The sequence below is a fragment of the Onychomys torridus genome, chromosome 9 (assembly GCF_903995425.1).
Source record: "Onychomys torridus chromosome 9, mOncTor1.1, whole genome shotgun sequence".
Classification (NCBI taxonomy): Eukaryota; Metazoa; Chordata; class Mammalia; order Rodentia; family Cricetidae; genus Onychomys; species Onychomys torridus.
In genome coordinates, this window is record NC_050451.1 from 111364781 (window position 1) to 111378414 (window position 13634).

Here is a 13634-nt window from a genome sequence, read left to right on the forward strand (position 1 = left end):
TTGTCAGCCATGACACTTTTATCATTTACACATATGCATAATATATGCAACAATCTTGATGTCCCAAATGCTTACATCCTTTTGAATCCTATCACTCTCTGTTATAATGTATAGTCTGATATGCTTAAGTGGTCAGATTGATTTTCATTATTGGTACTTCATTTCAAGGCATATTTTAGAAAATAACACTAAAAATATGATTTTGTGATCATTCAAAGGTAGCTATGTGAGACTGGCTGAGCAGTTAAGAACTCTTGCTATTCTTGCAAGGAGCCAGGTTCAGTTTCCAGCACCCATATGGAGGTTCACAAATAGCTGTAACACTAGTCCCAGAAGATGATGCCCTCTTCTGACTTTCATGGGCAATGCATGCACATGATGTTTACACATTTCCAGCCTGACTTTCAAATATTAACAGATCTTTAGTCATAGATGAATAAGTCATTAGACTTCCTCTTTTGCTATGTTTCCTTCAGGTTATTTTCCTTTAGATACCACAAAAGATGTAGATGGTCAAGAATAATGAAAATTTCTTTTCACCTTTTTTTTGGGTAAATGCTTCTAGGTATAGTTTATTTAAATACATTAAATAATAAACATGGCATATTATGATAATAAAATGCTACTTTTTCTAGACAAACATTACTTATGTCTTTGGCATTATCTGTAAGCATGAAGATGTGTAATCCTTCAATTGAGCAGAAAGTAAATATTACTGTCCAGAAAATGAATTCATTGAGAAAAAGTTCTGTTTTCTTCTTAATGTAATCCCACTTAGATTAAAGTATACCTCAAGGTTATTGGTATTACCTTAAGATTTTTGTGACTGCAGTCTCCTTTTCCAGAAGGTTCCTCGCCCTGATGCTGAAAACAGACTTGCGGAGCTGAAAAGTGTAAGAACCACTTTAGTTTTGGGTGGAAAAGAATGATATATTCACAACCCATGAAACACTAGTTCTCTTTCTCTGTTTGGCCTTTATGTCACATGTTACATTTCTCTTATTATCTCTTCTTCCCATCTTATGATCCCCCACATACATATACAATTTTAAACCTAGGATGCACATATAACAAAATGGGCATTTGTTTTCTGAGTCTGGCTTATTTCACTTAACATAATGATTAAGGCCCTTTCCTGGTGTGTGGTGGGTATTGTGTTCCCTGAAATATTGTGTGTTCCCCGAAATAAACATATCTGGGGTCAGAGAACAGACAGCCACTAGAACAAAGCCAAAAATGGTGGGGTAGAAAATAGGAAGAATAAGCCCTAACAGAAGTTGGGCGGTGGTAGCACACGCCTTTAATCCCAGCACTTGGGAGGCAGAGCCAGGTGGATCTCTGTGTGTTCAGGGCCACTTTAGAAACAGCTAAGCATGGTGACCCACGCCTTTAATCCCAGAAACCCAACCTTTAACCCCAGGGAGTGGGGACAGAAAGAGAAAGGTATATAAGGCGTGAGGGCCAGGAACTAAGGGTTAAGCATTTAGTTAGTTAAGCATTTGGCTGGAGAAGTATTCGGGCTTTGGAGCAGCACAGTCCAGCTGAGAGCCATTGGAAGAAGGACTCAGAAGCTTCCAGTCTGACGAAACAAAACCAGCTGAGGGACTGGCGAGGTGAGGAAACTGTGGCTTGTTCTGTGTCTCTGATCTTCCAGCAATCACCCCAATAACTGGCCTCAGGTTTGAGTTTCATTAATAAGAACTCTTTAAGATTCATACTACACTGGTGTTATGTTTTATCTGTGCAGAGATTCTAACCATGAGGCTGCATGTCACAGCTATGATATGGTGTGTGATGTGTAAATTGCTGGCCATGACACTGTCAATCATCTGAATAAGTAAGTGCTCCAGTTTCTAAAGAATATGATGTTGAAATTAACACTGGGAATCTGTATTTATCATTGTTTAGAGAAATGTTTTCTAATCCACCATATACTACTGCAAGTTCCTGGCCTGTGATCCAATACTAATCTGAACCTGAGTTCACGAGGTGTTTTATCTTCAGGGACAGTAAAAGATGACAGGAAGGAAAGGTCAAAATTTGCCTGCAGGCGATGATGATAAAAGTCATCCCAGAGAAGAGGATTAAGAAAAACATCCTGGAAGGCATTAGTTGCATGTTAGATTAGTGAACCACTTTATAGGTGACTAAAGTGGCCCAAAGAAGGAGCGAGAGGAGGGGGAGAGATGAAGAGAGAAAGAGAGAAGGGAGTATGTAGCATCCCAGCTAGATTCCTAAGAACCAAGAGTGAGACACTTTTAGCAGTCAGCATTAGGAGCCAATGATGGGAGAGTGAGCCACTGTCTGCCACCAGTAGATTATCTTTTCTAACCCCTTGGTACAACATTGGTAACCACTAATAACAAAAAGTAGATAAGAGCCAGGTTCTTGAATTCTGGAACTGAATAGTTTAGTAAGGCAGGTCAGGCTAGGACACAAAAGCTCCCATTTATAAACCAGTCTATAACAAGCTTGGTTCACTGTAATGTGAACCAAGATATCTAAATGGCCAGGCCTGGGAAAGGACACAGTCACAAACTCATCATTTCTTGTGTGTGTGTGTGTGTGTGTGTGTGTGTGTGTGTGTGTGTGTGTGTTCATGTGGAGGTCAGAGTCAATATGAACCGGGAACTCAGTGATTGGCTAGAGCGATGGCCAATGAGACCCAGGGATCCTCCTATTTCTGTTTCCCAGCACTGGGCTTATAGATTCTTGCTGTCACACCCAGCAGTTTTTTGTGTGGGTAATAAGGATCTGAATTCAGGTTCCCAAGCTTTCAATTGTGATCACTTTACAATCTCTTTGGGCTTTTAGCACATCTCAAGGGAGCACTGCTCAGTAGCCATAGCTGAAGTTCCTATCAGGGGAGGGCTTCTGTTCTGACTACTAGAAACATAGAGTCAGGAGTCAGAAGTCAGGCCCAGCGTACAGGAGGGCCAACAGTGGCACACTGTGGGCCAGGATAGCAAATACTACAATGCTCAAAACCAACAATCTGCCTTAATCGTCCTTTGCACAAGGCAGCAACTGGAATTCAGTCACTTGTCAACTGCCCTGGGATGGAGCAGCTGATATCAAGCACATAGTCTGCATAAAATGCTATTTGGAATACTATCTAGTACAATAAACTTGAATCAATTAAAGCAAATGCAGTGGTCATGTGTTCAAGGTTGTCTTTGAGAATGGTATTGCAATTCACAGTGGAAGTAGTATGTTTTCTGTTTTAATACAAAACCTTCAGGTTAAGCTTTATTGCGTTCTGAAAGATGTGTATTTGATATGCTAGATATCTTTCTATATATATTTAAACTATTTTTTTCATAGTATAAAAAAGGTCTGTAGATATCAATCATTCTTACTTTGGTCCTTGACTGTGGTAGTAAAACTTTTTTTTCCGCATTTATTACAGACATTCTTTGCGTGCCTCACAAAGAACTCAGACTATACTGCTTTCCAGTGCCCTCTTCTGGCCTCAAAAGATACTGCTAGTCACCTGAAATAAGCACTACACAAACCATTTCAAAATATGTAATTTCAGACCATAAATTGGAAATTGCAGAAATGAAAGGAGTCAGTAAAAGCTCATGCTGAATCTAAGTGAATCAGATATGTAGAAAATAAGAAGGGGAAAGGACCCATTAGATAATGCTTTCACTGGAGACAAATGATTAGTTGAAAAGATTTTGATGTTTTACAGTTTTATTTACAAACCTAATGCATTCAAATCACCAAATGGCAATTCCTTGACTGAATTAGTGAACAAAAACAGATACACTAAATTTCCATTTAAGTGTTAAAGTGAAATGTAGATTTTTTTTATAGCATCTTAAATTTTTGATTTCAAAGTTATGTTCACATTTTGAGGCAGGAAGACTCTTGTAACCTGTGTGAGATCTTAGGTTCAGCCCCAGTAATACACACACACACACACACATACACACACACACACACACACACACACACACACTGACTGATATTCCTTAAATTGTACACTTTAGCACAGAACTCAAAAGTCATGAATTTCATCTCAATTTCTTCACAGTTACTAGAATTTGGATTGGAACAACACAGCAATGGATGGGTGGTACTTGATTATTTTTAGAAAAGCCTTTTAGTCAAAGAATGGTGGCATTTCTCCTGCAGTTTCTGGTAGTATGAGCTCTGCTGAGGGCAAAGGGCAGGATGGCTCACAGGGTTTTCAGCCTTCTCTGTTTCCTGTGAATCAGTGGTTGATCCACACATCTCAACAGTTATGCTCCAGTTTGATCTCTCTGGCAGGGCCACCTTTGGTGTCATGCTCTGTCACCAGAAAACACATACCGCCTTGTGTCTTTTTATGCTATCAATAGCATTAATGTTCTTTGTATAGACTCATCCATTCCACTTGCAAAATTGCCATTTCTTTGCATTTCACTAAAATGATTCTTTAATAGGAAGCTGTTCCTCCTGTATTAGTTTCTATCTACCAGTATAGTCCACAGGGAAAACATTCAAGGTAAGTTCATGATTCTTAATATTTTCATACTAGTTTTTAATAGATTAATATATAATATACCAATATTTAATAGATTTTATATAGTTATATAAATTATATAAAATTTTATATTTAAAAGTGACTAATTATTTAAAGTATCACTATGAATTCAAGGTTAAGACATTTGATGGGTTTTAGTCCATTATAATTTGTTTTTAATGTTAACTATTCCTTGATAATTTAATATAATATATTTTAATCACATACTTTGCCCTCCTCCAGCTCCTTCCAGATCTCCCTCTCCCTCCCGACCCACCCAAATCTACGTGCTTTTCTCATCACAGGTTGACTGGTCAACTGCCTTTGGCCCATCAGTTCTCTTGCCACGATGCTCGCAGCTGTTGGTACAGTTGCTTCTCTGTCCGGAATGACAAGATGCTCCACAGTTATGCATGCTTCCTATTCAAAACCAGCAATACTTCCTTCAAGCAGCCTGATGTATTTGATGAGAATTTTTTTTTTTCGGGCACACAATATAGATTTCAGCATTGTTCATTCCTACCAAGATGGTCACTATTCTGGGACATCACCTGCACTGCCTCTGATAGTTTCAATTTAGATTCAGAAAATTTTACTTACTTTTTATGTATTACATCTATATTTATTTTCTCTTGACTCCAAGACTTGATATTCCATACAAGGAATGACAGATCTGACTATCTCATAATTATGCATTAATTTTATTTCACAGTTCACAGATAATCTTAGAACAGTGATAGATTCACAGACCCACAACCAGGATGACTAGCAGACATTGAAAGAGCACTGCCTGCATTCTTCTTCCTGTTGTCCAATATCATCAAAGCACAGGGCTGTGGTGTATTACTTCTTTAGTACCACCTTCACATTGTCTCAGCTTCCATTTCAGTGCCTCCCACTGCCACTTGGTGCTTCCTTTAGTGTCTGAGTCACTTTTGCTGGTGACATGTCTATCAGAGGTATGGTTTTCAGGAGTTTCTTTGGGAAGAGCACATGGGAACACTATTACATAGTGCTTTGTGTGTGCAATGACATCTTTAAAACAGCTTTTCTATCTCTTTAATCAAGAAATCCAGTTCTCCTGGGTGTAAAAAAGTCTGTTTTTCATGGTCTTTCCTGTGTGTTGCTCTAGTTTCTTTTGATCTAAAGGATTATTGCTAAAACATCTGAGGATGATCTGATGTTCATTCATTTAAAAGTCACTTGCTGCTTGGGGATACAAATACAAAAACACTTCTAAAGTTTAAAGTCTTATAACATATGTGGTATAGATTTTATTTCTGGTCCTTCTTGGGCAATATTTCCAGAGACATGACGTATGTTTTCCATATTTGTTTCAAATGTTCTGTTTTAGAATATCTGTCACTTGTTCTAGTATCTTGCCATGGTATTCTCCACTAGAAATGCCTAGAGCAACAGTATGGACCTTATTTTTATTTCTTTTTAAGGTTTTCCCAGGGGGATGCTGGGGAGATGGCTCAGTAGGTAAACTGCTTGCTGTGTAGGCATGAAGGCAGACACCCACATAAAAGCCAGGTGGGCGTGACAGACTCACTTCTGACTTCTCTGAAAACTTATCTGTGCTGCTAGTTTATCTTCATGTTGTTTTCAGATCTTTTAACTCAGTTTGCAATCCAGTGCCCCAGGTACACAGTTTTATGGATATGGCTTTATGGCATGCTTTTTGCTCATTATTTTTTTCTTATGACTTGCAGGGTCTTTGATTTTGATGATTAGCTCTTGTTCATTCTTATGCATCACTGGGTTCACCAGACAGTTCAGTGTTTCTCTCTCAACTGCAGAGCTTCCATTTCTCCTGCTGTTGTTTTAATGCAGTGATCAAACATGGACTCTTTCTTCCTAGGACTTCCTGGCTCTGTACTCCACTCTCCATCTGTCCTTTTTGTACTTCTCAAAGTTTACCTGAATCTGCTGTTTTCCTCATCACTCCTGCTCTGGATTGTTCCATTTTCATTTGGTTCCATGTTTCTTTTCAGAGATCACTGGAAGGTATGTTCCTTTTTCCATGAACACTGATGGTGTGTGGATGACCTTGGTTTGGGTTCTAAAAGATGTCAATAACATGGGAGTCATGGAGCTGTTGGTTTGTCTCCACTCACTTTCATTTGTTTCTGTTTTGAGACATGGTCTCCTGTATCCCAGGCTGGCCTCCACCTAGCTATGGAGCTGCAGATGACCTTGGACACCTGCTGATCTTCTTGAGTGCTTGGACTACAGATGTATACCACCATCCCTGGTTTTCCTTACTTTTATTTGGGGTCTATGGATTACCTAGTTTTCATTTTTTTTTTAGTGTTGTGTTAGGAGATATTGCTTGAAAGTTTTATTTTTATTTTCTGTACATGTGTGTTTGTCTGTAATATGTGTGCAGGTACCTGTGAAGGCCAGAAGAGAATTCCAATCCCCTAGAGCTGGAGTTACATGTGGTTGTGTGGCACCAGATTTGCTGGGAACCAAATTGAGGTCCTCCCTCAATGAAAAGCAGTGAGTTATCTGAACTGCTAAGCTCCCTCAGTCTAGGTATCCTGCTTTGTTCATATGACACTTCACAAAGATTCAGATACTAGGTACTTTTGTTATCTTCCAGAAGATTTCTTACTTTCTTCATGTTGGATTATAATATAGACTTATCACTCTCACTGTTCTTTTACTTAGTATTTATTGCTCCTTTCTTACTAATTTGATTAATGTCCACTTGAATTTTTATTATTACTTTTTGCTACCTTTGTGTTTTCTTGATGATATATTTTCAAAGTAAATTCTTGAGATGAATGTTTACAAGGTTAATTTAAGTATTTATTCCATTACTAGATATGTACCCATATATAGTTTTCTTTTGTAAAATTCTGGTAATACAAAACTTCCTCAAGAATAGCTATTAATAAATTCCTAAATCATAGATAAGAGAGATGAAGATGATACTTTTGTAATAAGCATCAAACCAGATTTAGCAAGAAAAGAAAACAAAGTCATTGAGATACAAGAATGAAGACTGAGCCTTATTATAAACCTCACAGACTTAAAAATAATTTTATGCTCATAATCTTAAAAGCTCACATGAATGGAAATTTTTCTTCAAATAAAATGTCAAAAGATCCGTTAGCTGTCTACCACAAACTTGATATATATATTATGCCCATATATTTCCACTTATGGATTCTATTTCCATTGTTATTTGAAGTGAGTTTTCAACATCAAAATACATGGTGTTTTTCTTTATGGAATTGATATTTTTGTCACTGTTTTTTTCATACAATAGATTTTGATCATATTCTTTTTTCTACCCCAATTCCTCTCTGATCTTACCCCCCACCTACCTAATTACACTACTCATGTTCTTTCTCTCTCAAAAATAAATAAATAAATAAATAAAATGAAGGCACAAATGAACAAACAAAAATCCAATAAGACAAAAAATATCCCCCCCACACACATTGTGTTGGCCAAGGCCAACTACTCTGAAGCACAGGGCTCTGGAATGTGGTTGATACACCCAGTGATACACCATTGAAGAAAACTGACTTGCCCTTTGCCAGCACATGTAACTCTGGTTAGGGGTGGGACTCTGTGTTCACTTCCCCTTGTCTGGTTTCTGCTTGTGTGACTGGATTATTAATTTCACTGTATTTTGGTTAAATCATGTCTTCTGTGAGATATTTATTTGGCATGTATTTAGAATTTATGAGAAACTAAATATTCAAGTTGTATTAATCATCCATTTTGTGAATAAGAATGTTATTCTCCCTTAATTGAAGAGGTGGTGCCTAGTCTTACTGCAACTTGATTTACCATGGCTAGTTGATATCCATAGGATAACCACCTGTATCTGAAGAGAAACAGTGGAGGAATGGATGGGGCGGGGAGGGAAGACATTGAGGGGAAGTGGAGAAGACTGAGAAGAGGGGAAGGAGGGGAAACTTTGGTTGTGATGTAAAAACAACAACAAAACAAACAAAAAGAATGTTGTTCTCTAGTCATTAAATGAAGAATATCAATGCCTATTCTATATACATTTCAAAAATCTCTGTATCATTATTGTTTTTTTGTGCCTTGATCTGCGCTGAGCTATTTCATGCATATTTTAAGCTTTATTTGCAAATTAATCCTCATGGGTAAGAATTACTATTTTCTTTTTAAATGAGAAATTTAAGAATAATAAAAATTAGGTTGTTTGCTATCTTGAACAATGCACAATATACAATTGTCATTAGAACTCTGGATGGCACAGATGGGGGGTTCAGATCTTCTCAGTGCATTATGACATCTTTTTGTCAATGTCCTTAGAAAATAATTTGAGCTTCCTAAACTCTGCTAAGAAAAGAACAATATGTCTGCTTGCTTTTTGTAAAAGATGAGGCTAGCACACCCATGACAAATTTTTACTTGTCTTAAATCTTACTATGAACATATAAGAGCCAATATTTGTGCTTTTCTACATGTGCATCATGAATGATCAGAATAAGAACCCTGAAACACTGAAAAGGATCTTTTCTAACTAAAAAGGATGACTTTCTAACTCATTAGAACCACCATGATCATAGCACGTACATTTTATACTTTCTGGTCCCTCAAAATCAAAGCTCCACCATGGCTTTCATTAAACAGAAGATTAATTCAAGTAATTAAGTCACTTGAGAACAGCTACTGACATATCAGGGAATGTTGGGTTCCCCTGTTGTAATGAAGAGGCCCCAAGGTCACTTCACTCTTGGGCTGATTGACTGCAGAATGAAGGGACCAACATGAGAAGGAAACATCACAAACACCAATTTTGTTGTTTTGGACTGTTAGTTTAACAAGTGTTACATCTATTTATGCTATGGAATATTTGTTTAATGATGCAAACATGTGTTTAACTCTGTAAATCTGTGTTACTTTGCCTATCTAAAACACTTGATTGGTCTAATACAGAGCTGAGTGGTCAATAGCTAGGCAGGAAAGAGAAATAAGCAGGGCTTGTGGGCAGAGAGAATAAGTAGGAGGAGAAATCTAGGCTGGAGAGAAGAGTGGGCAGGGAGGAGTGAGAAAAGGAGAAAGAGAGGAGGACGCCAGGGGCCAGCCACCTCGCCACTCAGCCAGACATGGAGTAAGAAGGAAAGAAAGATATACAGAATAAAGAGAGGTAAAAAGCCCAGAGGCAAAACATAGTTAAAGAGAAGCAGGATAATTTAAGTTAGAAAAGCTAGCTAGAAACCAGAGAACTGGTGGTTATTTGAAAGCTGGGTGGTAGGCCCCCAAAAAGAAACAAACAAATAAACAAACAAACAAACAATAACAACTGCACTTTGTGACTGAAATTTTTTCTCTCTTCTTTTTATTTGATGTGTTAGTAATAAATTTGTTTCTAATATGGAAAGTTTGGATGGCCTTATTTTTTCTTTCATTTTGAAGGTATTAACAGAGCAGTAAGAAACAGAAAGTGGGTGCATGAACATCTGACCATGAAACAAAACCATGGTCCAATGAATAGGGCTTGATGAGCATCATTTCTGCAGGGAAGGCATAGTGCAATTATTGTAATGAGGCATTCTATTGAATGGCTCCCACATAAAACATAGTAATTGGAAATAAGCAATTACTTAAAATTACATAGGTGGAAGGTGGTGCCTCATTTGACTGGATTTGAATTTATCATGCACCCATGAGCTGCAAATTAATATTGGAGTAAGTGTGACAGATCATGTGTACAGCAAGAGGTTTCTCTAAAGTAAACTTTTTATGGAGCTGACATTATGCTTGGAAAGAAAGAATTCTGAAAGGTGACTAATGTAGGTGGCAGTAAGACTAAAATAGTCATGTTACAATGTATATAAAGGTGAATTCCATTATAATGTCACATTATGAAGCTTTGAAATGTGTCTTAGAATGTGGAAAGGGAACTTTAGGTGATGGGTTAAGAGGATCCTGCATGGGACTACCCTAGATCTTCTGCATATATGTTATGGTTGTGTAGCTTGGTGTTCTTATGAGACTACTAACAATGGGAGTGGGGAGTATCTCAGACTCTTTCACCTGCTCTTGAGACCATTTTCCTCTTACTGGATCACCAAGTGGTCATCACCAGCCTTGATATGAGAGCATGTCCCTAGTCTTACTGTAGCTTGTTATGCTGTGTTGGGTTGATATCTTTGGGAGGGGAGTGAATCTGGGGGAGAGGGGAGGTAGAAGGGAACCGGAAGACATTCAGGGAAAGGAAACTGTGTTTGGAATGTAATGTATGACAGAAGAATAGATTAAAAAAGGAGAGATTTGATCTTAGTTATTTCCATATTATATATTCTGAAACCTTCAAGTGTAGTTAGAGTTTTCTTGCCTGGCCCACAGTCAGGACAAATCTCTCTCATCTGCCAGGCCCATAGACGTTCAGAACCAACCAAGTAAACACATAGAAATTTACATTGTTTACAAACTGTATGGCCGTGGCAGGCTTCTTGTTATCTGTTTCTTTTATCTTAAATTAACCCATTTCTATTAATCTGTAAGTTGCCATGTGGCTCGTGGCATACATCTTCCTTGTCCTGGCAGTGGCTGGCTGTATCTCTCCACCTCAGCCTTCCACCTCCCAGAATTTTCTTCTCTCTTGTTCTGCCTATACTTCCTGCCTGGCCATTGGCCAATCAGAATTTTATTTACACAGAGCGATATCCACAGCAACCAAGCATAAAATTAAAATATTTACAACACACACACACACACACACACACACATACACACACACACACACACACACACACAGAGAGAGAGAGAGAGAGAGAGAGAGAGAGAGAGAGAGAGAGAGAGAGAGAGAATGGGGCTCTAGGAAGTCCCATGTAAGTTGATTCTTATTTGGTGTGAAACTCTATTTTCTGTGAGTTTCAGGTAAGCTACAAAAGATGAAGATGGTAGATTTTATCTCTATGTATTTTCAATGTGTATAGCTGCTGTCTGGACTGCATTTTGAGAATGAATTAACATTATACTAAAAGATTACCTTTAATCTTTAAGCCTTCTCTGGTTTATGTTTTTCTTATGTAATTACCCTTAAATGAAGTAAGTGTTATGAAGGACTGTTTATCTGGAAGTGAGTCATATCGATGGACATGTGCATATCTTACAGAGCTGGGAACTAAATGACTGGAAAGTTAGTTTACTTGAATTTCCTGACAGTGCTTTAATCACTCAAGCAATGGCTGAGGGTCACCACAGATTCAGACGAATAAACACCTACCACCTTAGCTACAACTATATAGCAGTGATTTGCAATGCAGAGCATGAGGCACCTTGCTCCATTGAAAACAAGTGGAAATGTTTAATGCATTGTGTTAACTGGTAAGCCATAAATATATGCTGGGGGCTGGAGAGATGGCATAGCAGTTTAGACACTGGCTGCTCTTCCAGAAGACCCAGGTTCTATTCCCTGCACCCTCATGGCAGCTCACAACTATCTGTGACTCTAGTCCCAGGGATCCAACTCCCTCTTCTTACCTCCATGAGCACTGTATGCATGTGGACCACAGACATGCATGCAGGCAAACACCCATACACAAAAAATAAAAACAAAACAATAAACAAATATATGTTAGGGAGTTTTGAACTACAGATATAAGGACAAAATGACTTTACATTTATATTGCATATAAACAGACAAAGACTGACAGACAGATGAGTGACTTTCACTCCCTGCTCTATCTCTTCTGGGTCCCCCTGTCTCTCTCTCAGTTTTGTATGATTTTCTGTTTTCTTCCTTCCTTCCTTCCTTCCTTCCTTCCTTCCTTCCTTCCTTCCTTCCTTCTCTCCCTCCCTCCCTCCCTCCTTTCTTTCTTTCTTCCTTCCTTCTTTTCCTTCTTTCTTTTTTTGGTTTTTCAAGACAAGGTTTCTCTGTGTAGCTTTGCTCCTTTCCTGGAACTCACGCTGCAGCCCAAGTTGGCCTTGAACTCACAGAAATTCACCTGCCTCTGCCTCCTGAGTGCTGGAATTAAAGGCTTGCACCACCACGGCCCGGCCCTGTTTTCTTTCTTAAAACATATATAAGGTACTTAGTTCAAGTAGTGTTGTCCATATGTATATGGTATAGGGCTACCCACTGGAGCATGGGTGACCTACTGGAGCATGGGCCATATTTCTGAGGAAATCTAACTCTTCAAATAGGGAACAATTGCCTATAGCTCCGTTTTGCCCCTCCATGGACATATACCCAAGAAACATAAATATATTGCATATAATCCCCAAGTAAAAAATACATTTTGAAAGAATATTGCTTAGAAATTTCCTTTCTTACTAGTTGAGGACAGGAAATCACTTTCACACTACCTCCAGAACACTCGGAGTATAATGATCCTCAAAACAGAACTACTGAATAAAAGAGCGTGTACCCAAACACAGCAGCCACCTCTTACTCTGAAGCCAACAACTTACAAAGATGAATAAAAATGAGAAACAATGCTTTGCTTTTTATATTGTACATTCTTTTGTTTCCTTTTCATTATTATGACTAAGTGTTTTATGGGTTAGTTACCTATAGAGGCAGAAGCTATAAGACACCTGCATGTGTTTTTGTATTTGGTGTTGTGAATACCAGTCCTGCAGTCCCTCCTTGACCACTCTGCCTGGTATCTTTGAGATACAACACATGATTATGGGTTAGCATGGGTCAGCATCCTGTAATCTCTCCCCCCCGCTCCTGGAGATACATCTGTAAATAGGTTTTTTTTTTTTTTTTTTTTTATAGAGCTGCCAAGCTATTATTTGAGAGAATTATTTCAAAAGATCAACATCCCGAAAGACCAAAGCAGCTTGCTCCCCACCTCCTCTGCCTTTATTTATTTATTTTTTGAGTTCATAAATACTCACTCTGAAAATTATAGATCAGGTTGAGTAACTAGCTACATACAGAGTTACTAGAACAAATCATATGACAGTCTATAATCAAACAGAAAATTGCCAAAATGCTGCATGGCAATCAACAAGGTTTTGTGAAGAGGAAATCTTTAAGAAGACTTTAATTCATTCTATGAGAATCTAAGATACAGGGTAGACAGTGGGGGCAGCTTTCTGTAGGGCCCTATTTGCCAGAAGCCCCATTCTATGCTTTTCAACTGTGCTGGAAGGAGGACTCAGGAGA

At 38.3% G+C, this 13634-nt stretch overlaps 1 protein-coding gene across 1 annotated transcript in view; it reads right to left on the reverse strand.

Moving 5' to 3' along the window:
* The window catches only part of Nalcn (sodium leak channel, non-selective), a 326188-nt gene that overhangs the window by 59725 nt on the left and 252829 nt on the right, over positions 1–13634 (reverse strand). Inside the window, exon 18 of the mRNA XM_036199902.1 lies at positions 811–884. Within this exon, the coding sequence (XP_036055795.1) occupies positions 811–884 (74 nt within the window). The remainder of the gene's footprint in view (positions 1–810; positions 885–13634) is intronic.